The sequence below is a fragment of the Globicephala melas genome, chromosome 15, assembly GCF_963455315.2.
Source record: "Globicephala melas chromosome 15, mGloMel1.2, whole genome shotgun sequence".
Lineage (NCBI taxonomy): Eukaryota > Metazoa > Chordata > Mammalia > Artiodactyla > Delphinidae > Globicephala > Globicephala melas.
The window spans coordinates 72292137-72318160 of NC_083328.1; the positions used below are offsets into that span (position 1 = coordinate 72292137).

The window sequence follows — 26024 nt, forward strand, 5'->3', positions numbered from 1 at the left end:
CCACAGCCCCCCTCTGTCCTCCGGGCTGGTTCCCGTCCTGTCCCTTGGTGTCCTGTTCCCTCGCCCGCAGTAGCCTCCTGCTCTTTCCTGCCTGCTCCCTTGCATTCCTCACTCCCTCTGTCTCACTCACCATCTAGAATCCTGTCGTTCTTGGTCTTTTCTTGCCCAAAGGAGACTCTTGCCCAGTTTCCCACACGTAACCGCCCTCTGTGCCCTTCGTGTTCTCTTACTCGGTCTAGCTCGTCTCTAGAGCCGTGTTGTCCAGTATGGTAGCCACTAGCCATATGTGGCCACGTGCATCTAAGTCAGTTAAAATTGATTCAAGTTAAAAGTTCAGGTCCTCAGTCGCACTAGCCACATTTTAAGCTCAGGAGGCACAAGTGGCTAGTGGCTACATCCAATGACAGAGTAGAATGGAACATATCAGAAAGTTCTGCTGTACTCTAAAATACTTAGCTTTCTAACTCTAGGTCAGCTCTCTCTAGAGCTTGCTCTGGTTCGGGATCAATCTCTTTAGATCTGTGCAGTCCAGTCTGGTAGCCACTAGCCACCTGTGGCTGGTGAACACTTGAAATGTGGCCAGTCCAAATTGAGATGTGCTGTAAATGTAAAATGCACACTGGATATCAGAGCCTTAGTATGGAAACAGAAAATGTAAAATATCTCATTAACAATTTTCCTATTGATTACATGTTGGTATCATAGTATTTTAGATATGCCGGGTTAAATGAATTATATTATTGAAATTCATTTCCCCTATTCCTTTTTTAGTCAACGCTGCTACTAGAACACTTAAATGAAACAAGTGGCTCGCATCATATTTCCACTGGACGGCGCTGCTCTAGACTTCCTCTCCCCACCGGTGCAACTCCATGAGAGCTCTTCCTTTCTCTGTCTTTCTTTCCCTATATCTGCAAGGCCCAATACAGTAGCCAGAAGCCACATGTGGGCATTTAAACTGAAACTTTAAAGAACCACAAATTCAGTTCCCCAGCCACGCTAGACACATTTCAAGTGTTCAACAGCCATACGTGGCTTGGGCCACCCTTTCTGCACACACCTCCCCAGCTACAGCAGGTTCTAGGGGACAGCGCCGCTCTGCTCACCTCCTCCCTGAGCCCTCTCCGCGGCCTGACCTCTCTCACCAAGCCTCCTCGCCCCTCCCAAGCTTCCTTCTCAAGGTCTGCTCTGCCCCTCCTCCGCCTCCAGTCTCTTCTCTCCGCTTAGGCTGCTTCTGCCCCTCCACCTCACTCCGAGCCTCTTCCTTTCTCTGCGTCCCTCCCTCTGTCACTCTGATTTCTCCCTACCCATCTACCCCTATTCCTCTCTCCTCACCTCTCTCCAGCATTCATAAAACCACTCTGAAGAGAGGTTAAAGTTAATGTGATACTGGTTTCCATTCACTTTAATCCCCGTTTCTCAATCTCAGAGATGTCAGAGTGGGAGGGTAATTCCTCGAGTCATCAATGGCTTAAAGAAGAACAGTGCCAGTCTGATGAAGTCTTATTTAACTGGCAAGTACCTCGAGGCCTCAGCTCCCTGGCTCAACTCCGTTCAATCCCGGGACTTAAGTGAGCACGCGTTAACCTTCTCCTAGCAGACCGGTTCAGTCTGAGTCCTGACACCAAACTGTCTTCTATAGTGGATGGAATCTTTGCTTGTTCACCAGGCTTGTCCAGAAATGAGATGAACGTCTAATCTCGTTCAGGTAAATGATAAGCCTCGAAATTCATTAAAGTTCTCTGAGAAGGGCACCCACTCCCACACATGCAGAGGATGGCGCCCAACACAACCGCTCGGACACGGGAGACAAGAATGTGGGGACCTGTGTGGCAGGCAGAGGGCGGAAGCGTCTGGCCAGGTCCTTCCTGCCGGGCTGGCAGCAGGGCTGTGTGACCAGGGAGGTGGCCCGCAGGCAGGAGCTCGCTCTGCGAGGTGAAGTCCGGTGGGCTCTGCCTGTTTAGAGCAGCTGATCGCTCCACCTCACAGGTGCCCACGGTTACTTCTTGAATTCTGTCACCTCTGTATCTTGTTTACGGTGAAGGAACTGCCCATGTGAGCAGAGCGCTCACCAAGTGCCAGGCCCCCTGCTAAGCCCTGTGTCTATGTATCAGCTCATGTGGGCCGCACATCCAGATAAGCAAACTGAAGCCCACAGGAGTTAAGTGAACCGCTCAAGATGAAAGACTGGTTAAAGGCAGAGCGGGGGCTGCCGACTCCAAAGTTCATGCTCAGAATTAGGAAGCCTTTCACACTTGACTCTCGATTTCTCATTTTGTTCCCTACACTGTGGTCTCCCAGGTGCACCTGGTTTTGGACGACTGATAAAAGGGCCTTTTAACCCAGCTCCTTGACTCTCCTTCCCCGCCCTCACCTCCCACCTCAGTTCTCTCCCCGCCCACATCCCCACTGCAGAACAGGGACTGAGACCTCCCTCCAGATGCCTCCCTCCCCCGCCAACTCCCGCTCTACCCTCCTCCCTCACACACCCCTCAGGAAACACGGATCTTGGAGTGTGACCTTTCTAAAACGCCAGCCTGGTTATTTCACGAGCCTGATTAAAGCCCCTCAGTTGCTTTTGGGAGAAAGACCTAGGCCCTACCTGATCTGGTCTTTGCTACCTCTCCAGCCTGTCACAAATTCTCACCCCAAGCTCCACCGGACCACACACTCCTCCTAGGTGCCCCCTTCCCCATGCAGGAACTCCTTTACTGACTGGTCATCTGGCTTATCCTCAGCCTTCCCTGAAGACCCGCCTCTAAGGGCTCCTGACAACTCTCCTTTGCGGCAGGACTGACAGCTCCTCTCTGCAGCAATCTCCCAGGCTGGGCATCCCTCCCGGTGCCCCGCACAACTCAGGGTTATGACTGGTGTTAGTTGAGTGAATTCCTCTTCTGTGCCTATTTTAACACACTCCCTCTGGATAAAAGTCTGTGGGGTTGTGAGGCAACAAACAGTATATCTGGCTAAGTACCTCCTTAGAGGCTCTGCAGCTCCTGGTGGGACAGCCTCCTAGAGACAACCCTGCTTACAGTGGATCAGAAACCATAAGCTTTCCAGCTTAGGAAGTGTTTAGTACCTATCGGTAAGGACCCTCTGAGTGCCCATCCCACTCCACAGTGATTTCAATAATAATAATACAGCTATAATAATAGAGATAGTTGTAGTTAATAGTAACAAAACAATAACAGTAACAAAACATAGCTTGTCTGGGAACTTACATTGAGGATTATGGACCGAAGGTGCTTCTGTGCGAATGCGTTGGCCATATCCTATTAAGAAGAAGCGACATAAGGTAAGGTGGCAGGCATGCAGCTGTGACAACTATCAAGAGGAAGATGATGTCATAGCTCTGGGGCTTTTTCCCTTAATTTTTTTCCTTTAAAATGAAAAGTGGGCAAATGAAAAAAAATTCACAGACCTTCAAATACGTATTTTATACTCTGAAAAATTCCCATACATTTTCTTTCATGAGTACACATTAATGCAAACAGGGTTTCCTTTCCCAATGGTACAATCAACCGTGTCATCTTCAAAGAGGGACAAAGGCTGCTTCAGGACGAGACACTTGTGTTACAAGGATGCCAGGAGATGGACAACAAGCACAGGCCACAGAGCAGCACGATGGTTCCCAAGCCACATGCACCACGCCAGGCCAGAACCACTGCCAAGGCTGGGAGGGACTCTAATGGAACACTGACTCCAAACCGAGCAAGAGGGCTTGGGCTCCAGCATCCCCCTCCACTGCGCCCCCCCGCCCCAGCACCACGCCAGCAGACGGAGCTGGGGTGGGATGCTCTGAACCAGCAGGTGGTCTACGATTCACTTTTGATCAGTTTAGAGAACAAGGTGTTGGGTGCTTTGGAGTGATTTTTCACAACAGGGTCACCTTTTTTATTTATTTGGTTCAGATTTTGACAGTAACACTTTATTTATTTAGCTCACTCAGGAAATAAAGTATCCTACGTTAAGTCAATCTTCCAGGGAATGAAGCTTTAAGGGTCCTCTCAGAACTGTTATTTTGACCATTCTTATGCTAATCTTCTAAAAATATATACACTTCCTGTATTTCTGAAGAGACTACGATGATTATAATAAGTTAATCACTGCCAAGGACTTGACTTCATCAGGAACAAAGAAACACATCAGTTATTATTCTGTGTTGTGACACTGTAATACCCTATGGGGCTTCTGAAATGTGAAGCTATTTTCCCCTAAACAAAATGGTCCCAGATTACTATGCTTTTAATTTTTCTGACAGCTTTTCATAATTCTTCTGTCTCTTCCTTCCAATGTCAGCCACCACTTCTTACAATGTTAATTAGTATGACTTCACTTCCTGAACTGCTGCCTTAATTTAATTTCATAGATAATTCTAAATCAACGGGCCTGAGGGAGCTGTCACACCTCTCCTAGGGGGCAATATCCGTGAGTGTTGTCATTTTTCTCAGAGCTGGAAGGCCTTTGTCTCTCGCTTCTAGATTTCTAGCCAAATTCCAATGGCTGACGCTGTCAGGAATATTAAGTTTTACTCTGCGTCCCCTGAGCACACACTAACTGGCAAAGGAGGAAGGTGGACTAGAAACTTCTCTGGTAGCTATGGGAGGCCAACTCACGATTAAATCTTGCTGTCCACAACTCACAAAGTTGCTAACTGACAGTGGTCTGCTGCTGGAATATAAAGGCCTGCAACCAAAGGCTTCTCTGCGGTGCCGGGGGAAGCACTCATCCTTTTTCATATCCTCATAGAGCTGACCTCTTTGAGCTCCCTCTAATCCTCTAAGAAACCCTCCCTCTAAGAAACGAGTATCCAAATTCCCTTCTGTCAACTGTCTAAAGCTTTTCCAATTCCTAGGATCTAGAAAGCGTCCAAAAGGGCGTGGATGTACCTTTACTCCTGGCTACAGCAAGCTGGAATGTGATGCATCTGGCATCGTCTAGATGAAAGCCACAGGCTATTTCTGAATCTGATCTTCCTGGCTGAACCACAGACCCATGTGAAGGCAGGTTACAAAGGAGAGACTGGGCCACATTCCCCAGAGCAGGCGTCCCCTTAATCCTTTATGCGACTCTGATCCGTGGTACTTCGCTAAGTGTCCTGACAAATGAGATTTACAGCACACAACCTTTTCCTGTGTCTTGCAGCTCCCTGAACAACTAGATCAGATCACGAGATTCTCACCCAGCTTCAACCTCCCCACCTGGAAAAGAGCGGGGCCCTTTCCATATGGCAGCGCTACTTACAGTGACAGGGAGGTCTAGAGGATTAAGATGCTTGTCCTGCCGGCAGAAAGCAAAAAGCACAGAGAGAAGCAGATGGAAGAATGAGCCTTCAGCTTACATTCAAAACAGGACTAGGGAGGAAGAGATGAACAGAGCCAGCCATCCAAGAAAGACAAGGACAGACAGAACCACAGACGCTCCTGGTCCTCCCACCAGAATCTTCCAGGAACTTGGTACATAATCCCACAGGATTTACAACTTACTGAGCCCACGGTATTGACCGAGAATTACAAAGTCTTGCTTTTGTACATCACTTGGGATTTGACCAGAGAAATCTAGAACAGTCGTGTTGGAAGGGCTCAGAGCGATCTTTAATCTGGCCCTTGCATTTTACAGAAAGGGAAACGGAGACCCAGGGGGGTTAGAGCACTTGCCCAGCAGTGGCAGGAAAAGTACTCAGCCTCGGACCCTGGCCTCCTAGGTCAGTCCTTGCTCCACTGCCCAGCTGATCCCTGGTTTCCTCACTTGTAAAATATGGCTTTTTCTCATGACATCCTTATGAAGTGAATGGGGCAGATGTTGTTACTCCCACGTTATAGGTGAGGAAACTGGGGTTTAGAGAAGCAGAGCGATTTGCATCATGTCACACAGCTGATTGATAGGGAAGAAAAAAGTTTAGAACCTGGATCAGAGGATCTTTATACGTGAAACTTCAAGCTAAGTCCCTCCACTCTTGCTTCCTTAAGCAAGGATTGCGTTTGTTTCTGTCTCCTGGGACCCGGCAGGGAGGCCCAGCGGGTCTCCTCTCCCTGCTCCCTGCTCCTCTAACCCAGGGGTAGTCGCAGTAAGGCCAAATGAGGCCTGTTGCCTGTTTGTGTCTAGAAGGTCTTATGGAAAGACAGCCACACCCACCTGTCTGCCTACTGTTTGAGGCTGCTTTGGCTACAGCGGCAAGGTTGAATAGTTGCCACGTAGACCACAAAGGCCACCAGGCAAAAAAATATTTACTCGTCCTTGAGGGGAAAAAGTTTGCAGGCCCCTGCCCTGACCTAGGACCCAGCTGGTTTCCCTCCTAGTTCTTCCCCGGGTCTTCCTTAGCAAAGCCACTCAGACGGGCTCTGGCTGCAGAGGGGCAGGAGGAGGGACTCTTGGGAAAATGACTGGGTGGATAAGTCTTCTCTTGGGAGAGCCCAGATGAAAAGCTTGAAAAGGCCACCACAGACCTGTCGCTTGTCCTCAGGAGCCTTCAGAAAAAGTGCGTTAATCAGTGCAATGGCGTAGGTCTGAATCTCCTGGTTGGAGCTGTGTCAACGGAGAAAGAAGGCAGAGAGAGGTTAGGAGACTGACCAGCAAGACGATCCTTAGAGATGTTTTAAAACAATCACTTGCGCACTGTAATCAAATAATAATCAGAGGCTTAGCCTCAAAAGCTTAAAAGTGGGCAGACTCCCTGACCCAGCAATTCCACTAACAGGAATTTACCCAAAGATAGTCATCAGAGAGCTGTGCATGAGTTACTGGCAAGGTGTTTCATCCAAGTACTATAAAAAAAATCAAGAACAGTAAATAATGCAAATGTCCACAGTAGCGACTCTGTTCATATATATTCAAATCCTAAGCGGTCATTAAAAATGCTGTTTTAGCATAAAGGTTCTTCGCCTGGGGTTAGGGATGGGCTTAGAGTGTCTGGGAACCCTAGAAATGGTGTAGCCATTATTCCTTGTAGCTGGCTGACTATGTGATACTTTTTTCCAGGGAGGTGAGAGTCTATAACTGTTACTGGATTTTCAAAGGCATATGGGGTGGAAAAAAAAAAAAAAAATATATATATATATATATATATATATATATATATATATATATATACTTTTTTTTTTTTTTTAAATGTTTGGCCAGGCCTCACTGCTTGCGGGATCTTAATTCCCCGACCAGGGATCGAACCCGCACCCTCGGCAGTGGGAGCATTGGAGTCCTAACCACTAGACCGGCAAGGAATTCCTGCACAAGATTTAGAACTACCCTTTCAGAAGGTTCTTTGACATGGGAAATGTTCAGTAACTATTAGTCCATAAAAAAAGTCAAGGCACGCATAGCATGTACAGTAAGATTCCAACTTTCTTAAAAATATGCATAGAAAAAAAACCCAGCGGCACAGTCAATTTACTGTTAACAGTGGTTATGTCTGGAGGGGGGATAATAGGCAAATGATTTCCTTTTTGTGCTTTTCTGTATTTTCAAAATCTCTGACTATGAACTTATTTTATTTTAAACAAATAAAATAACTACAACGCTTCTCTGGAATCTTGTAATCCTGGCACTTGACAAGAGCTCTCCACCTGCCACGTCATAAGTGCATTCTGTGGCTCTCTCCAGAGGGGCTGCTGGGTGTCCTGGTTGGCCGGGGGCACCTTGGAGGTCTGGTGGAGGCTACTAATTGTCCCTCAGCCCAGCAGCAGAGGACATGACTTCTGGGGACAGCAATGGGCTGAAAGTGTTCATAGACTGACCCCTAAGAAATGCCACGCTCCTCTATCATCTCTAAGGAGGTAACTGGTTCATTCCCAATTCAGAAACAAAGAAATAGAGGTAACTCTGAGGTCAGGAAAATCAGGACTCTCCACCTGGAGTTTACAATGTCCCCCTGACTTCAATCAACCTTTTTGGCTTTTGGGCATGAAAACAGAGGCTGAAGAATTCCTTAGAGAAGTGACAAGGAGAAGTCAGAGCTGTAAATCTCCTTGTGCTTCCTTTTTACTTGGACTAGTGGGAAGGTACAGGCTGAGAGCATAGCTGAGTGAAGACAAGGCTGCTATAATCAACCAAGTCTGGGAGCTCTGGCTTCCCCTGGAACTGGCAGGGCCTTCTGTCAATGTCCCATATGCTGGAAGGGAGCAAGGGTTAGGAAGGAATCAGCAGTGTCCCCATCCTTGTTTTGGGAAGTCCAGTCCCCTTAAATTGTGTGGAATGGTTGAAAGGGAAGTATAAAGAATGGGGAGGAGACAAACAGTGCTCCAAAGGCTTTATCTGTCTTTGGCTTTTGTTTACTATCTGTTAAATGTTTTAGGATGTGATAAGCTTCTTAAAAAACAAACAAAAGCAAAAAACAGAAAAACAAAAAAACCTCCTCAATACCTATCCTGTGCTGGCCCCTATGCTGGACCTTTTATCTTCTTTGATCCTCACAAGTCTGAGAGGCGGGGATGATTAACCTTAGTCTAGAGGCGAGGAAACTTAGGCCAGAAGAGATTAGGTAATTTGCTGAGGGCAGAGACCTAGTTTGCAGTAGATCCTGGATTAGAATTCACATCCTATACAATACTTCTTGCTACCCCCACCAGCATACTGTTAGTTCGGCAAGAGTTCATTCAACAAATGCTAATTGATCTTCTACTTAAATCAAAACAAAGGATACAAAAATGATTGGCCCCTTTTCCCAGAGAGCTCAAAGTTTAAAATGGGAGGCAGATAATAAAAATACAGTATTTTATATAAATATGATTATCATAGGTACAAACAGAAACTATTTGGCCCACAGAGGAGAAAGCATCTAATTCTTTCTGGTACCATGGTGGTACAGGAAGATTGGGAAAAACTTCACATTATCCTGAGAGGCAAGGAGAGTTACAGAGGATTTCAAGCGGGAGCATGACATGACCAGGTCTGAATTACGGGAGGAATTCTGAGTAGTGTGGAAGAGGTGATGAGTGAATGAACAAGCAGATCAGCATCTCAGAGTACAAGCAAAGCAGTAGGATTGGAAGACTTAAACAGAGTAAGAGGGGAGAAGATAACAGGCAGGGAAGGGAGGCTGGGGCAGGGTCTCTACTTACACCTGGAGGTGAGAGATGAGCTGTCCCACAGTGATTTCCTCTGCGATCTTCTGGTACAGACTCTGGCTGTTCAAGACCATGCTCTCCAGGATGGCCAGGGACCTCTGCAGGATTGACACGTCCACCATGGGCTGGCTCACGTACCCTGCGATCTAAAGCCAGAGAGGGCAAGTCAGTTAGGAAGCTCAGGGCCCGAGAGAGCTGAAGGCTTAGGTTTCGGACGCCCGCCGCCCCCAGACTCTCCTCTTAGGTGTGCTGCCCACGTTTGGACAGCTGTCCCCAGGTGGATGATGGTATCTGCTATGTTGGCCAATGTGCCAGGGAGTTCCTAGGCATGGATAACTCAATTTCAAATTACAGCATCCACTCAACTATGTTTCGTTAAACCTAAGGGCTTAATCTTTTGTTTTCAAAATAAGGGTTCAGGCATGAAAAAGCCGAGGGTAAAAAGCAGAGGGTTTTACTGATGCTGGGATCTCATTTGCTCTCCATGTACTGTACTCCGGACATACATTTTGTCCCTATACACACGCAGAACAGCAGACTCGGGGACATAGAAAGGACCTCAAAGTCTTATAATCTAATCCCTTTTCTCAATCCCCATTATAACATCTTTGACACATGGTCATTTCACTTGTGCCTAAGTATCTCCAGCATTGGGAAGTTCTCAATGTCCCAACCCAATGACAGGTGTAATTCTAGGTCAGCAGATATAGCATTCATTGGTTTTAGTTCAGTTTTCTGAGGTGATACTGCCCCTTCTTCTAGAAGAAAGGAGGATAAAACTAGAAGTATCTTCTCCCCCCCCCAGTGAGTTCATCTGACAATCAAACAGTCTACCTTGCAGATTTGTAATCAGAAGGCAGATTGATAAATAGAAGGCAAATGAAATGAACTTTTTTTTTTTTTTTTATCCAAAGAGGAGGCAGGGCTCAGGAAGCAGGTCAGAAGACTTAGGGATGGTACTGGCTGGCTGGCTGCACGCTATCCCGAGTCTCACTGACAGTCCAATTCCACTTTGGCCATAATCAGTTCCGGGAGTCCAGTTCCATCTTCTCAGTGCAGGCCCTGCGAGTGTAACAAAGTACACCTTCCAGGAGCCACAGGAAGGCCGGAGCCTGCGGATGAAACACCTGGCCTCGGGGATCGAACGCCGGCCCTCGCTGGAGCAGCTGTGTCGCCCGCACCTCCCCTCAAGCCTAGAGGACAACTGGCGACGGAGGGAGGAAAGACGGAATGTTGGAGGCCTCACCTGCTTAATGAAGGTGATTGAAACCATGTCCCAGGAGACAATGCCATGGTCCATGAGCTCTAAGAAGGCAGTCAGGGTGAATGCCAGCATCTCACTGTAGCTGAGACATGTGCAAAACACACACAAAACAATACAAAGATTCAGAACTGGGGAGCACAGGTGTGAAGGCAGCCACAATAGGGACGGATTTCAACGTAAGCACCACCTGAGAAATCAGCGAACGCCACTGTGAGCCAGCGCCTGGCACACACCTAAGCTAGGTGTGGAGCAGCTTCTTCCCTGGAATCACCAAAGGAAAGGCTTCTGGGTCTGGCCTTGTCAAATCCCAGCACTTGGTGGGGTACCCGAGGGAGCTTACATCCCAGGTTCACTTTTAGGCTGGGAGGCGGCAGAGCACAGGAGAAAGAGGATGAACTCTGGCCATGGGTTCAACTACTTACTAACTGTGCAAATTTTATCTGTTCAAACTTCTATTTCTTTCTCTGTGAAACTGAGTTCCTCTCACAGCGTTAACCTCACGGCGTTGTGGTGAGGGCAGGGTGACAGTGCATGCGAAACCCTACCACAGAGCTGACAGAGAATGAGGGCTGAAATGTTTTCTCCCCTCTGTCTCTGCTCTGTATACACGTCAACCTTTATACATCTGTACAGTGCTCTATAATTTACAAACTATATTTCCATTTGCAAAGCATGTTCTGACCCATTCTCATCCACAGTACTCCTCATGACAATATGGCAAGGGAGGTATCACCTCCACTTTAAAGAGGAGACGAAGGCCAGTCCAACCCCGCACTCCCGGGAGACTGCGGAACGTCTGGGTCAGTGCTGATGGCAGTCAAAGGCTTCGAGATTTCCGTGCAGCCGGAGAATCCAAGACTTAAAACAAATACCCAAGACTAGCTGCTCGGTCTGGCTAAAAATTTCAGTAGCTGATCCATCAACTCAAAGGTTTCTGACTCCCTCTCTGCCAGCTTAGGTTCTGTGGGCTTAGAAGACAAACTAAACATCTGTTTACTCACTGCTGATAATGGCATGGCAGTTTCCCGCCACGTTCACCTTGGCACTGGAGTACCACAAAGCCACTTGCAGTGCGTCGCAAAGTTCCGGACGCCCCCCTGCCCCCGTGCAAATGGGTGACAGGGAGACAGCGGATGGGTGGGGATACGCCCCGGTAAACACAGAGGAGGGCCCGTGCGCGTCTCTGTATAAGGAGCCTGTGTGTGGAGTGGGGAGGTGACTGGAGAGGGAGGGACGCAGGGGTGCGGTTAAGAACACACAGACACCTGTTCTACTTGCTAATGGACAGTCTGCTAACTTCCATCAAGCCGGTCATTTTCCGGAAATGATTTCAGCCGTGAGCTGACCTCTCTCTTCTTGACTTCTAGAGCCCCGACTTTCACGTCACTCAGCATAGTACTGTTTTGTACCGTCACTGAATTTGTGAGAGCCCAACTAGACTACAAGATTCAGGACCACAATAGTGAATTATACCCCTCTGTGTGGACCCTGGTGCTGGGCACGCTGCTCTGTATGCAGAAGGAGCTCAATAAGCTCATTTGACTCAACGGAAATGAGCATAGGATGCCCTGCGCCGTGTCGTAAATCTCTCGAGAGCTCCCAAACGAGACCTCAGCAACACTCACTGGGATAAGAGCTTGGTTCCGCTTTCCACAAGCCGCGTCAGCACAACAATGCCATCCATGTTGATGAACTCGGTGGCGAAGGTCACGTCCGCAGAAAGCTTGGCCAGCTCCTTCATGGCGTCCAGCCGGGTCTCCATGTTGGATGACTGGGTCCTCTCCATCAGCTGGCGTGCGGCCCGGGACTGCGGGACCAGGGACAAGACACATGCCATCTGCTCCCTGTGGCAGGTTACTGCTCTGTGAATAGCTCACAGGGGCCCTTCTGTGGACTCCCAAGCCCGAGACAGAAGTAGCTCTTCACACTGCTTCAGATTTGCTAAATAAATGTTTATTGGATCAATCAGGGAATCACCAGTACGATGAGACCGGTCTGTGTATGTGTATCCTTTCTGTACCACCCTGGTCTATGGAATAAAAAAATTCCCACCGAGGGAATACAAGAGAGATCTGGGAGATGACAACCCGCTAACCAGGGCAAGTCACAAAGAAACAGATATTAGTTCAATATCAGAGTTTTTCTTTTTTTTTTAATTGAAGTATAGTTGATTTACAATGTTTTGTTAGTTTCTGGTGTACAGCAGTGTTATACACATATATGCGTGTCTGTGTGTGTGTATGTATATTTTCTTCTTCATATTCTTTTCCATCACGGTTTATTACAGGATTATTGAATCTAGTTCCCTGTGCTATACAGTAGGACCTTGTTGTTTGCCTATTTTATATATGGTAGTGTGTATCTGCTAATCCCACACTCCTAATTTATCCCTCCCCCACCCCCTTTTCCCTTTGGTAACCGTAAGAGTTTTCTATTGATATTAACTAAAGCCGTCAGACAGTGGAAGAGGCTGTCTCTTGAATGCTGGGCTCTCGGTCACTGGAAGCAATCGAGGAAGACTGGACGGGCACCTGTACAAAGTGCTGTGGAAGGGGCTCCTATGTGGGTGGAGGATGAAATCTGATGACCTCTAAGGACCCTTTCAATCTGAAACTGTGATCAGCTTGACGTGTTTTTTTCACTTTCCCTCAGAGTCCGTATCATTGTTCCTCAAAGTGCTAGCCCTGGGAAAACTAAGAATACCAAGGGGCTAGAAGCAGCTAATTTCAAAACGGCTTTTCGAAAATGACGGCTGGTGACAGAGCCTCCCCCGAGCACGTGAACCTTTCCCATGGGAGCACCTGCATCCTTCCTGCAACTGCGGCTGACACCCCTCCTCTCATGTTCACTGGTCTTTCCTGTTGCTGAACTTACTCACTCTATAGTCTGTGCCTCACAGCTTACCGTTCCATCATTCTCTATCTCTCGTGTGTTACTTTAATATTCTCGGTTGGAATGGAAGAATCTGGAGAGCACAAGCGCCCCGGGGGGGTCTTCGTTTTTCTTCCAGTGCTAAGCAAGCGACGGAGCCCAGGTACTGCTGCTGCAGAGGAGTCGGGCCTACCCACGCCTCTCCCCTTTAACGGCACGCTGCTCGCGAGGACACAGAAACCCTCCCTCACCTCCACGGTGAGGGACGCGTGCGCTGCGAGAAAAGGTCACAGGACGGAACGATTTGAAGAGCGCTGGTCTGCATCACACTGGGAGCCTTCCAACTCCAAATGTCAGTTCTCCTCCCGGGACAGCATTTCCGGGCCACCTCCTGCGCCTCCTGCTTCTGGGGAAGTCAGCTACGCTGCGCGCGAGGCCCGTAAAATGCTTCGGCACTTCTGTAAGAGCGCGCAGCTCCCAGGCCATCTCGTTAAATTAGCCGAGCTTGGGGAGGAGAAATGAAGTCCTTAGGACGAGAAGAGCTGAGGAGGAGGGCAGGAGCAGGCAGTGCCAAGAACACTGGCCTGGGGTCGCCCAGACCTGGGTTTGAGAGGCAGCTGCGCCGCGTTCTGAGCTGTCGACAACTGGCAGGTTATTTAGTCTCTCTGAGTCTCAGTTTCCTGGTCTGAAAAATGGGGCTATCAAGAGTACTCATCTCATGGGGTTTGTCGAGATTAAGTGATACCATATATGGAAAGTATTCTGCAAAATCCAGGCGCTCAGCCAATGTAGCTGCTATTACTCCACACCTCCCTTCCTTTCAGATGGACCAGCCTGTCACCTCATCAAGAGAACGGGGCCAGCATGCCCTCCGTTTTCCGGCAGCCCTTCTACAAACCTACCTACGCTACCCCCATATCACTGGTCCTGCTCCAGACCGAGCCGTCAGGGCAAATCCCTCCCCTGGGCTGTGGGCTCCCCCTGTCCTGTGGGCAGCAAGGTCCTGCCCCCGTCACTCATCCCCCCTTTCCCGCACTGGCAACCTTCCTCTCTTGCATCTTAACGTATTTTCAAGGACACATAAAAAACTGCAACAGAAGTTAACAACTGTGAAGGGTCAGAGGAGGGGGACAGCTGGGTAAGTGAGGGACAGGAGTGGGAGAAGACCTTTCACTGTATCTTTGTAAAACTCTTTTGATTTTAACACACGTGAATGTTCCACCTCTTTTTTTTTTTGTGGTATGCGGGCCTCTCACTGTTGTGGCCTCTCCCGTTGCAGAGCACAGGCTCCGGACGCGCAGGCTCAGTGGCCATGGCTCACGGGCCCAGCCGCTCCGCGGCATGTGGGATCTTCCCGGACCGGGGCACGAACCCGTGTCCCCTGCATCGGCAGGTGGACTCTCAACCACTGCGCCACCAGGGAACCCTTCCACCTCTTTTTAAAAGGCGTATCTTTTCAACTCCGTATCCCCGAGCTAGTACCTTCTCTATCTATTTCCTTTTAAACCAAGCTTCCTGATAACATGGCAAACACAAGGTCCTCGCTCTGTCACCTCTTAAACTCAACCCACTGCGATCTGGCTGCCACCCAGCTGCCCCAGCAACCGGCTGACCTCCCAGATCAACGGACCGCTCTTCTGTCCTCAGTTTACCTTCTCTCTGCTCACTGCAGACCAACCCGTCCTCCATCCGGACACTCTCCCTGCCCTCAGCTCCTAAGCCATTTCTAGCGCCTGTTTTCTTTCTACCCTTGTGGGTGCCTCCTTAGTCACCCGGAAGGGCTGCTCTTGCAGGAATCAGGGGGCCAGCTTGCATTCTCGCACTGCTTCCACAGCCAGTGTATTGCCTTCTTCGCCAAGTTCACCTGCAAATACTTTTCCTGCCCATCGTTTCATCGCCACGGCCACTGCCTTCACGGGCTGTCGACACTGCTCATCAGCTTCTTGAAGATTCCTCCTACCACCAACCTTCCTTTTTCAAGCCCATCTTCCACACTGTCACTAAAGTGATCTTCATAAAACATAAACCTAAGCATAATATAGCTTCCTACTTAAAATCTTTCAACGTCCCCACTATGATCTTTCCCTTCTGGATAAAGTCCGACCCATAAGCAGGCCGCCAAGGAACCTTTCACTGGCTTCTGGTTGATGGCTACAGGCCCTCGGCCACCCATCACTCCTGCCTCCCCTAAACAAAGCACACCTCTCTGCTTGGAATACGTTTCCTTTTCTTCTTTCTTCAGCTGCTTCTTGCTTATCCTTCAACATCTGAGCCAAGTGTCCCCCTTCTTTGGAAGGGCTTTCTGGGAATTCTCAGTCTGAGTTAGGTGGACCCTTTTCTGAGTTCCCTAAGCAACCTTCTTTCAGGACCCTTGAGAGAGGCCTTATATTTGTTTGTTTATTCCCAACCAGGCTGTGAGAGCAAAGATTGACTTTTTAACCTCCAAGCCTTACTTTCTAGAACAGAGTCTGGCCCATGGTAGGTGCTCACAGACGCTTGTCAAATAAAGGAATTCCTAAGGAAGGCCGAATACCTACCGGGGAGATAGCCAGCTGTAAGATTGTCCCGTTCTTAATGTCACTGCGAGTCTGGGTAGCAAAGAGAAAAAAAGAGTAGCTAAGATAAAATATTAAAATTGTGCAAGCAAGTTGAATCAACAAGAACTTTCTGTCATTTTTAAAGTAGCTGTAACTGAGACTCTTCAGTCAGGGCCTCCTCTCCTGCTTGTTTCTTGGCAAAGAATTTCTAAGATGCTTTTCAAGTGCCTCTCAGGAAGCAGAAGCCACATTTTTCCAGCCACCAGAGGAGGACAAGGGCTGATGCTCCCTGATCTGCCCAGGAAGCAGCTCTTGACCCAGGAAGTGGAAGCTCCCTGGATGTAAGGAGGGCAAACAGCGCCGGCCCCCGGGATGGCTCACTCCAGAGCGAGCCCTGTGTTGGTCTGGCTTCTCCCTGTACTAACCTGTTCGGTGATGTAGAGCTGGGGACCGTCTGCATAACGGAGGGTGTAATACTCCGGGTTTGGCAGTGACCACCTATGTAAGAGAAAAACAGTACAGCCTGTGTGGCCATGCCGGGGGGCCTGTCTAGAAGCTGCAAATAAATAATTTTCAACAGAGTTGACTGAGGGATTGGGCGGTCTGTTTGACGTACAGGGGAAGAAAACCCAAAGCTTTGGGTTGAGATGTTGAACAGTACCCTCCTCAGCCCCTGTAAAGATTGGTACCACAGAAGGCGGCACATATAATTCAGCGCAGGTCTCAGACCCCACCAGGACCTCAGGTGGGGCGTTCCTGGGCGTAAAGGAAAAACTGAAGATTGACAGGTCTCAGGGACATCCCCACCAGCTACACTTTCTTCGTAAGACAACGATCCACAAAACCCCCGGACTGGGGACCCGACTAACTGCAGATCCTCGGGCAGAATTCCTTTCAAGGTCTGGCAATGCTCCTCTGTTTTTAGCCTGTCACCATCCAAAACAGGGGCAGTTTCAACTTACCCATCACAAACTTCCTTGATGATGGACGCCAGGGGCCGTTTCTGAGAGAGAGAGAGAGAGAGAGAGAGAGAGAGAGAGAGAGAGAGAGAGATCCTTCACCAGGAGCCACAGCCTGCTAGTACCAAGGTCCTGATGAGAGGGTCGGCCAGGCAGGGTCGTCCTGGGGCCTGAGCACGGACTTCTTCTCTGAGAGCTTTTCTCGAAGAGGAAGTCTCTCCCAGGCCATGGTGACTAGCCTTCCACAGGGTGGGACAGGGCTTGGCTTTCCTGTTGCTGGTCTTACTCCTAATGCCAGTGGTCCCCGCCCCTAAAGACATCCCCACCATGCACTCCCTGGATCCTTCCCCTTGCATCGCCGCTGCTCCCTTCCAGAGCTTACCTGGTCGATTTCGAGGAGCTGAGCGTTAGCACCTGGCCACTCGATGGCCACTTTGACGATGTCTGATGGTGGTGGCATCGTTCCCAATGGGCCCTGCTTCTCCAAGACACACAGACACAGCTGCCTGGGGAAAAGAATCAGAAAAAAGGAAAAAGTCAGAGTTTGCCTTCATTTTTCACTCTTGTTATACATTTTGGAAAATCAGAAGACAGAGAGTGCCCAAAGAAACATGTAGAACTCCTTGGTTTGAATTCTTCTAGATCATGCCACAACCTTTCCTTGGACATTTTGTCTCTTTAGATTAAATCAGCAAGTAGAAAAGGGACAAACCTATCTACCAACTGCGGATAAGCCAGCCGCAAGATCTGCCAATGTGACACTTCAGGTGAAGGGCCAGGAGGACCCCGGAGTAGAGGAGAACATTTACTGCAAAGTCCTGTCCTGGGACCTTGAGAGGGAGAAGCTTATGCCCTGAGACTGATAAGGACAGACACAGCCTTTCCTTGGCGGAGCAGTTAGCTGAAGCAGCCAGCCTGCTCTGCTCTGCAGTCATCCCGGGAAGATTCCAGAGTCAGCAGGGCCTGGCCACATGCTCTGTTGCTTCCTCCCTACTGATTGCTGCCACTCCTCCCCCCGCAAAGGGACACAACGCGGAGCCTCCACCGTGTGGGATGACACAGACTTCAGAAAATGGAGAAGAGAAGCGGGACAGGAAATGCTATTTTAGTCCCAATTGCCAAAGGCAAGGGCTGCTGAGAGCACAAGTATAGGGAGGTAAGGACCCTCATACAAAGGACCAACTATCGGAGGACAAGGCTTCAGAAGTACTTCTGACCCACTGCTCTCCAAAATAAAGGAAAATAAATCATTTTGAACAAGTCTGGAAGATGGGCCCACGTGACTGGTATCCTAGGCAACTCTGTGAGCTTAGTGGTGTTCCAGGCAGTAGCTAAAGCATTCTCTCTCCAAGGTCTGATGAGGGGAAGCCACCCCGCTGATGGATTATTTCAATGTTGTTTACACTCCATGCCTGCAGCTTCAGGAGAGGCCTCTCTCTTCACGAAAGAGGCCTTTCTCCTGCACCCCCAGGTTTAGCCACTTGCCCACAATCCACGCCTCACTAATGGAGACCACCCGCCTCTCCTGGAACATGCGGCATAGCTGTGCTGAGCTGGTATTTGTGGAGGCCATCAATTTTTCAGCCCAAACACAGCTGTTATTTCTCACAGCCTTGTAAGTACTAACCTCTTTGGCGACAGGGGTACAAGTCCCTTCCCCTACAAACCCACAGGTCTCAGAAAGAGGGAAGCTTTCCCAGCCATTTCCTGACCAGGATGGGGTGCTTCAGAAGTCGACTGTCAAAAATACCAGCACTTCCAGAACATGGCAGCACAGAAGAGATGGTTTTCAGTGTGCCATCACTTACTCTGTTGAGTCCCCTCAGCAGCCTTGTGAAGTAGGCAGCACAGGATTACCTCCATTTGAAGACAACAAAACTGAAACTCAGTGTGGTTAAGGTGCCCCATTCACCCAGCGCACAAGCAGTGAAGGTGACAGAACATGGAGTTGACTTTGACTAGTGCTACCCACCCCCAACCCACCCCCACCTCCGGCTGAGCTAGCCTGAATTTCTGCTCACTGCAACTAAATCAAGCCTAAAGGTGAAGTGGGCCGGTCTCACGGCCCTGAGAGCTTCCACAGCTTCTGCAGCTCCGGGCAGAATTTCTCACATGTAATTTTTATGTGCCTAGACACACAACAAACCTCTGAAAAGAAACGGGCCCATCAGAAGAAGTCCTGGTTGAGATGCTCTGCTCCAGTGACACAGCAAAGCAGGGGTGGTACCGTGAATCTCAGGATACCTAGGGCAGGAGTCCCCATCCTTATCTAAATCTGCCATAATTAGGAGGCATGACTGTACAGTTGTGAGATCGTTTTTTTTTGACTGAGATACAATCTACAAATAATAAAATGCAGAGCTTATGTGTATATATGTATATATAAATATATATACAAAATAGAAATACACATACCGTCCTGTAACCACCACCCAAAACAAGACACTGAACATTTTCACACCCCCAGAATTCCCTCCTACCTCCTTCCAGTCAACCCCGCACCTGCCAGCCCTCCCAGAGGCAACTTGTTTCTGATTTCCAACACCATGGATTTGTTCTGCCTGCTTTTGTACTTCATATATGTGGAAATGCACAATATGGCCTTTAAGACCATTTGTTATTTAGTTTAGTTTCTTCTTCTTCTTAAAATAAGTAGGCAGTGTAGGTGTGACAGGAAGAGCACTGGGCTGAGATGATTTTCCCTGCTGAAGCATCTGGATTCAGAGCCAGAGGACTCAGGACCTAGTCACAGCTCCAACACTGAGTGTCTGGGTGATGTACACATGTCCCTCTCCAAAAGAAGTTACACCCTTATTTCAGTGGTGCTGCTAAGAAACAAATCATATTTTTTGGAACTCTCTTCTGTTTGTTTGTTTCTGTTTTTTTCTGTGCGTGGCATGTGGGATCTTAGTTCCCTGACCAGGGATTGAACCCGCATCCCCTGCATTGGAAGAGCGGAGTCTTAATCACAGGACTGCCAGGGAAGTCCCTAGAACTCCTTTCTGGATACTGTCTTTGGAGATAAACAAAGCTAAAGTTCATTATTTTACAGTTCCACTTTACTGTGACACCACACGGCATTTCCTAGGTTGATTATCTCTCTTTTTTAAAATATTTATTTATTTTCCTTATTTTTTTTTGGCTGTATCGGGTCTTAGTTGCAGCACACAGATCTTTTCGTTAGGGTGCGCAGTCTGCTCGGGTTTCTCTCCAGTTGTGACACACGGGCTCCAGGGCGTGTGGGCTCTGTAGTTTGCGGCATGTGGGCTCTCTCGTTGAGGCACATGAGCTCAGTAGTTGTGGCGCGCAGGCTTAGTTGCCCCACAGCATGTGGGATCTTAGTTCCCCAACCAGGGATGGAACCCACGTCCCCTGCATTGGAAGGCAGATTCTTTACCACTGGATCACCAGGGAAGTCCCTATCTCTTTCTTTATAAAAGTCAGCCCTGAGTGATACTTGTATGTTCCAAAAATTCATATCCATTTTAAAGCACGGGGATTTGCAACCACCAGGACTATTCCAGAGATACTATAAGCCCTGATTCTCAGTGACTTTGCCCTTTCCCAATATGCCCAGGCAGCCCATGTGTCCTGGCACTCTTGCCACCCATGCCACAGCCAACAGGACCGAGGTGAACACTCAACCTTAGCTGGACTAATCCAATTCTCTCTCTTGAGCTTAAAGACACAGACTAAAGAAGATGGATGACAACGGGCCCTGGAGCAGAAAGGTCACAGTCAGCCTCAGAGCAGGTACCGCGGCAAGCCAAAGATACCAAGAAGCAAAAACCAAGAGCCTTGCAGAGGAAGCTATTCAGCAAGAAGAATCCAGAAATGTGTGGATGAGTGGAGGCCAGAAACCAGAAACCACAAAGTCCCAGAAAGAGGTGGAAAAAGCCTGTGTCTGAAGACTTTCCAGACTCCACGGCTACACCTCCTACAGTTGGGGTACCTGAAGTTCCCCTGTTTCCTGCCAATAAAACTCCTTTCAATTAAACTAGCCTGCGTTTCTACTCATTGCAACTAAAAAGCCTAAGCATAAGGGTGACCCCCCAGCTTTGAAGGAGCTCTACATGGAGGGCTGAAGAGACAGCAGCCTAACAGGCACAAGATGATAGCACTGAGCAGGCCCTTGGTTAACACTGGCTGAAATAATGAAGAGCAAAACCCACTTAGATAAGTGGTTTGTTTAAAACAGTTCAGTTTTGTGGTGACTTTATGGCAAGTCATCCTGTATGTAACAGCAATGTGCAGACAGCCTATGTACATTTGATCACACGTCTGTAGCATTATTACCGCTGATGCTCACCCAAACCCTGGAAGTCATCCCATTGTAGATGAGGCAACTGAAGTTCACATGGGATGAGAAACGTATCTTCCACATGTCTCCTTCCCACCTCTTCCCCACAAAAAAAGAAAGAAAGAAATCACATCAGAACTGGGTCTCAGGACTGTGCGTTAGGACTTCAAAGTGGGCTCTCTTCCCTCTACATAATACTTCCTTTGCTGAGGATGATGACATTAGCTAACATTTACACAGTGCTGGGACACTGTTCTAAGGGCTTTACACAGATTAATTCATTTAATCCACGCAGCAGCCCTGTGTGATGCATCATCCTGGTTTTATAGACAAGAAATAGAGGGACTTCCCTGGTGGCACAGTGGTTAAGAATCTGCCTGCCAATGCAGGGTACGTGGGTTCGATCCCTGGCCCAGGAAGATCCCACATGCTGCGGAGCAACTAAGCCCGTGCACCACAACTACTGAGCCTGTGCCCTAGAGCCCGCGTGCCGCAACTACTAAGCCCGCGTGCCTAGAGCCTGTGCTCCGCAACAAGAGAAGCCACTGCAATAAGCCCGCGCACCGCAACGAAGAGTAGCCCCCGCTCGTCGCAACTAGAGAAAGCCCGCGCACAGCAACAAAGACCCAACACAGCCATAAATAAATAAATAAATAAAATTTTAAAAAGAAATAGAGACGCAGAAAAATTAAGTACTGTGCTCAGTGTCACACAGCTAGTAAGCGGCACGGCCAGAATCTGACCCTAGCCAGTCTGGCTGTTTGAAAGCCACGTGAAAGCAGGTGGCACGGTTCCCACAGCAGGCGCTCAGTGGAGGATCTGGGTTCCCTGGACCTGAAGATGAAGCACACCGAGGCTCAGAGACCAACGACAAGAGCTCACCATTGTGACAGACAACGGAGCCCACTGTCTAAAGAAGGTGACCCCCACTCCCCTGTGTGGTGCTCAGCCCTTCACAGTCTAGCCAGACCTTCCTGGACTACTTGCTGTTTCTATAAGGCAGCCCATGTTCCTCCTCCTCCTCTGTATCTTTGCATGTTTTTCCTTCCTTCGACTGTCAGGAGAGCTCATATTCAAGCTTCAGAGCCCCACTCAGATGTCACTTCCTCTCTGTACCAGTCTTAGTTCCTCACGCCACCCCCGTTTCTCTAGCAAAGTGAAACAGGACGGGCCCGTGTTCTTGTGGCATTCTGTCCACAGCTCTGTGACGGCTCCTGTCCCACCCCATTATAGTTTTATATTCCCACAGCTCTCTCCTCCCCCGGGGCAAGGCCAACCCTGCAGCTTCATCGGCTGGCACAGCGCCTGGCACACGGATATGGTTCCATGAGCATCTGCTCAAATCCAACAGCTCTGACTTCCTCAACTCCTACAAACCAGGGCCGGCTCCACACGGCAGTGGACAGGCAGGAAGCACTCTGGTTGTGTGTTCCCTCCTCGACCCACCACCTTCCAACTCCACAGCATTTTCACTGTTTTCACATCTAACATTAGGACGTGTCTCACTGGAAAATCAGATTTAGCACCCCTGACTCTAGTTAAAAGATGGTGGAAAACATCCCTCCGCTTTTCTCCCTATGGAAACGTCGGGAGATAGGAGACTAGAAGAATACTATTCTCCAGGTAACGGTCCCCAGATAAAGGATCTCCTTGTGGGGAGCCCTTTCAGCTCTCATTTGCTCACTCTTTTCATTTTCACTTTAGAAAGGAAGTGGGAATTAGGTCGAAGCAATTCAGTAACATTGCAAAATTCTCAGGGTTATAAATAGCCTCTAGCTCTACCATTCAGCGTCACTATAGAGTTCAAGAGCAAACAGCCAAGATGAGGGAGTGGTGGTTCCACATCCAGGCCCAGGAGGCGAAGAAGTCATCAACCCCTTCTGATTAAACGACTCTGCATCCCACCCTCCCACCCCCTTCCAAGTATTACAGATATAAAGATGATTGGGAAAGCTCTACATGCCACCAAACAGGAGAGAGGCATACACTGATCTGGCGAAGATAATCCTATACTCTAAGGCAGGAAGATGAAAGCTCAGGTTTTCAAAGGCAAAGTCGGGGAAACAAGAGAAAAACAGGACCTTCCGTGTCTCCAATGAGTGTTCTTTAAGTGGCTTCTGGAAGGTGTGCTTATAAAATCAGCACAGTTACAAAAGGCCCCACAGAGCTCCATCAATCAATCGCCCCTGCAGGGACGGCTCCAGGGAGATGGATTCTGAGCCCAGCGGAAAGGAAGTGGAAGACAATCCCTCCCCATTAGTAAGGAATTCAGATGGAGGAAGGCCAGAAGGCTCCAGCTCCGCACTCTCCCCACCTCATTCCTTTAAGGATAAGGATTGATGGGTGCTTTTGTTCGGCTCTTTTGCTTCTGATTCGGTGGGGGAGGCATGGGTGAGTTTGGTTTATGTTTCCTGCAAGAGAAAGCACCGCTCCAGGAAGGCAACCAGAGGTCAAACCCTCTTTCTAATCGAGAGCACAATCTCAACAGAGGCTTCTCCCTCTGAAATCTTCTGCAGTGAGAAGTGACTTAACTTCCCTTAGTTCGGACCCCTGAATGCGGGTGAGACTCTAAGGTACAGGGAGGGAAGCTGGGTTCGAAGATTCAGGTCCTGACGTTTACTGCTAGAAACACCGAGAAGGACCATCATACCAATGGCAGCTGAGATTTCTCCCTTCTGTTGAAATTTTTGGACACAAGACTCACCCGAACACGTAGTTAAAAGCCACTAACTTAGAGCAACAAGGGCAGTGAGGAAGGGCGTGGGAACAGGGTAACTGTTTGGGCTTCTTCTCACGTAACACCTATCCTAAGAAGCACTCAGCTCTCCTCTTCGGTTTAGAAACCTTCTGCAAGGTCCCTATCCTTGCACAACTGAGCTTAGACTCCGCAGGAGAGCACCAGCTCCTTCCAGGCCCACCATGGCCTTCAGACCGCCCTCGCAGATACTCCGAATGTCACTGCAGACCACCTTGTTCCCCCAAACATCAGGCTCTTCTAAGTCTCACTGGGGCCTCTGCCATTACTCCCTCCACCTGGTCCAGCTGCCAAACTTCTACTCAAGCTTCAAGGCCCAGCTCAGTCACTCTTCTGTGTGGCCTTCCTGGTCCTCTCCCCTCAGACAAAATGAACTGCGCCCTCATCTGCCCTCCCATCTTTTACACACACTGTCACAATCCCACTGATTCATAACTGTCTATGTGCAGCCTTTCCTCGTGCTATTCAGAGTGTGATCCGCACTCCAGCACCACCGATGGTGCCTGGGAGCCTGTAACACAGAATCACCCACTCCAGCCCAGACCCCCTGAATCAGAACCTGCCTTCAAACAAGATCCCCAGGTGCAGACTCTACACCAGTGGGTCTCAGCTCTGGCTGTGCCTCATCCGTGCCCAACCCAGGTCACTGCAAACCACCCCCCTAGCCCCCCCACCCAGGTGAATCTAATGGGAAGCCAGGGCTGGGAGCCACAGCTCAGGGGCTGCTAGCTGAGGGCAGGGACTCATCAAGTCCGCATCTACTCCCCTGCCCACAGTGCCTGGCACACAGCTGTGCCCACAGAGTTCCACACCAAAAATACCCTCCAGGATGCCCCTAGACCTGACCGCCTCTAAAAGAGAACAGAAACTCTAATGACAGAGGACGAGCCATTGCCTAGAACTCCACACGGCCCTACAGTCATCGAGATGGACGTAGAAGGGGGTCTGTGTTTCCAGTCCACTCGCCTCAGTTTCTGGAACTGAAACAGAAACTGAAGTGGAAAACACCGATGAACCAGAAGTACTGTCTGCCTTCACGGGACCACGGCTGCCGCGGGAAGGCAGAGCCTGTGTAGGGACGGGGTGCGCGGGGCTGAGAAGCCCTGGGTTATGACTGAAACCCCGGGCTGGGGGCCCGACTCCTTCAATACTGACCCCAACCACACAGCATTGTTCTCACTGCAAAACCAGGCCAAGCCTCTCATTTTACAAATAAGGGAACTGAGGTCCAGAGAAGCTGGCAAGGCCACACCAGCAGTCAGGAACCAAAGAAGGCCTCGGCGCTCCCTTCTGGGTTAGTCCTGCCCCTGCAGCACAGGAGACCTGACTGCCCAGCTCTGCCATGAGGACAAGCCTCTTTGGACTTCAGGTCCTGATATGCATGAGGAGGTCTCGTCCAACCTTGACCTTCTAGCGAGGCAGAGTAACTTAACGAGGTAAGGAGCTTGTGTTCTGGAGTGGAACAGACCTAGGTTTAGGTTTGGATCCCAGTTCTAAGAATTTCCTTATCTGTTAAATGGGGATTCGAATCAACCCTACTCCATAAAGTTGCTGTGAACATTGGGTGGGATAATATACGTAAATCATTTAAGCATAATACCTGACACAGAGTAAGCAGAATTCCAACAGTGTGAACTTGAAGAAGTTGCAAAAGCACTGTAACCATGTTTCCCTGGCATAAAAGAGCCCTACCTGCCAGGCTTTAGTATACTGATGACAGAATGAGAAAACATATGTGAAGGCAATCGGGGAGGAAAATCAATATAAAATTCTTCTTCTTCTTCTTATTATTTTTCTCCTAGCAGAAGAACCTTGGAGAGCTTCACAGTCAGTTCCAGAGCAGTGGCCTATACAATGCCTGGCACATAACAGGTGCTCAACAAATCTTTTCTAGTGACTCAATTAAAACCATTATGTCTAATGGGTTTACAAACTCTGGCTGCTTAAGCAGCCAGACACGTAAGTAAATATGCCAAGCAGCATCTATGTGGGAACTGTAGCAAACTACGCAGCACCCCCCTACCCCTGCAGAGGAATCCAAATCCGCACTTGGAAACACATTACCCAGCGTGGCCTAGACAGCCACTGCAGCCTCTGCACACCACTGTTTCCGGCTCTTCATTACAGCGCCCGGTGTCCTGCACCTCATCTAATCATTCTGTGGTCTGGTCTGGTCTTTCCAAGTACCCAGTAGGCGTCCTGAAGATGAGGGCTGTGATCTATACTCCCCAGCCACCCTAAATGGCCTAGAACAGTGCTGGCCCCACGGGAGTGGGGAC

At 49.1% G+C, this 26024-nt stretch overlaps 1 protein-coding gene across 6 annotated transcripts in view; it reads right to left on the minus strand.

The window, feature by feature from the left end:
* ELMO2 (engulfment and cell motility 2) overlaps positions 1 to 26024 on the minus strand; it is a 38402-nt gene that overhangs the window by 10079 nt on the left and 2299 nt on the right. Inside the window, exons 2-11 of one of the 6 annotated variants that reach the window (XM_060284739.1) lie at positions 17073 to 17196; positions 16694 to 16734; positions 16157 to 16229; positions 15732 to 15782; positions 11949 to 12130; positions 10306 to 10405; positions 9054 to 9205; positions 6447 to 6525; positions 5245 to 5280; positions 3222 to 3272 (exon numbers count right to left, since the gene is read on the minus strand). In XM_060284739.1, the coding sequence (XP_060140722.1) occupies positions 3222 to 3272; positions 5245 to 5280; positions 6447 to 6525; positions 9054 to 9205; positions 10306 to 10405; positions 11949 to 12130; positions 15732 to 15782; positions 16157 to 16229; positions 16694 to 16734; positions 17073 to 17150 (843 nt within the window). In that variant the 5' untranslated portion in view covers positions 17151 to 17196. Of the gene's footprint in view, positions 1 to 3221; positions 3273 to 5244; positions 5281 to 6446; positions 6526 to 9053; positions 9206 to 10305; positions 10406 to 11948; positions 12131 to 13445; positions 13699 to 15731; positions 15783 to 16156; positions 16230 to 16693; positions 16735 to 17072; positions 17197 to 17402; positions 17556 to 26024 lie in introns of those variants that run through there. The other 5 variants (XM_060284737.1, XM_060284738.1, XM_030848721.2 and 2 more) reach the window with 5 other exon arrangements.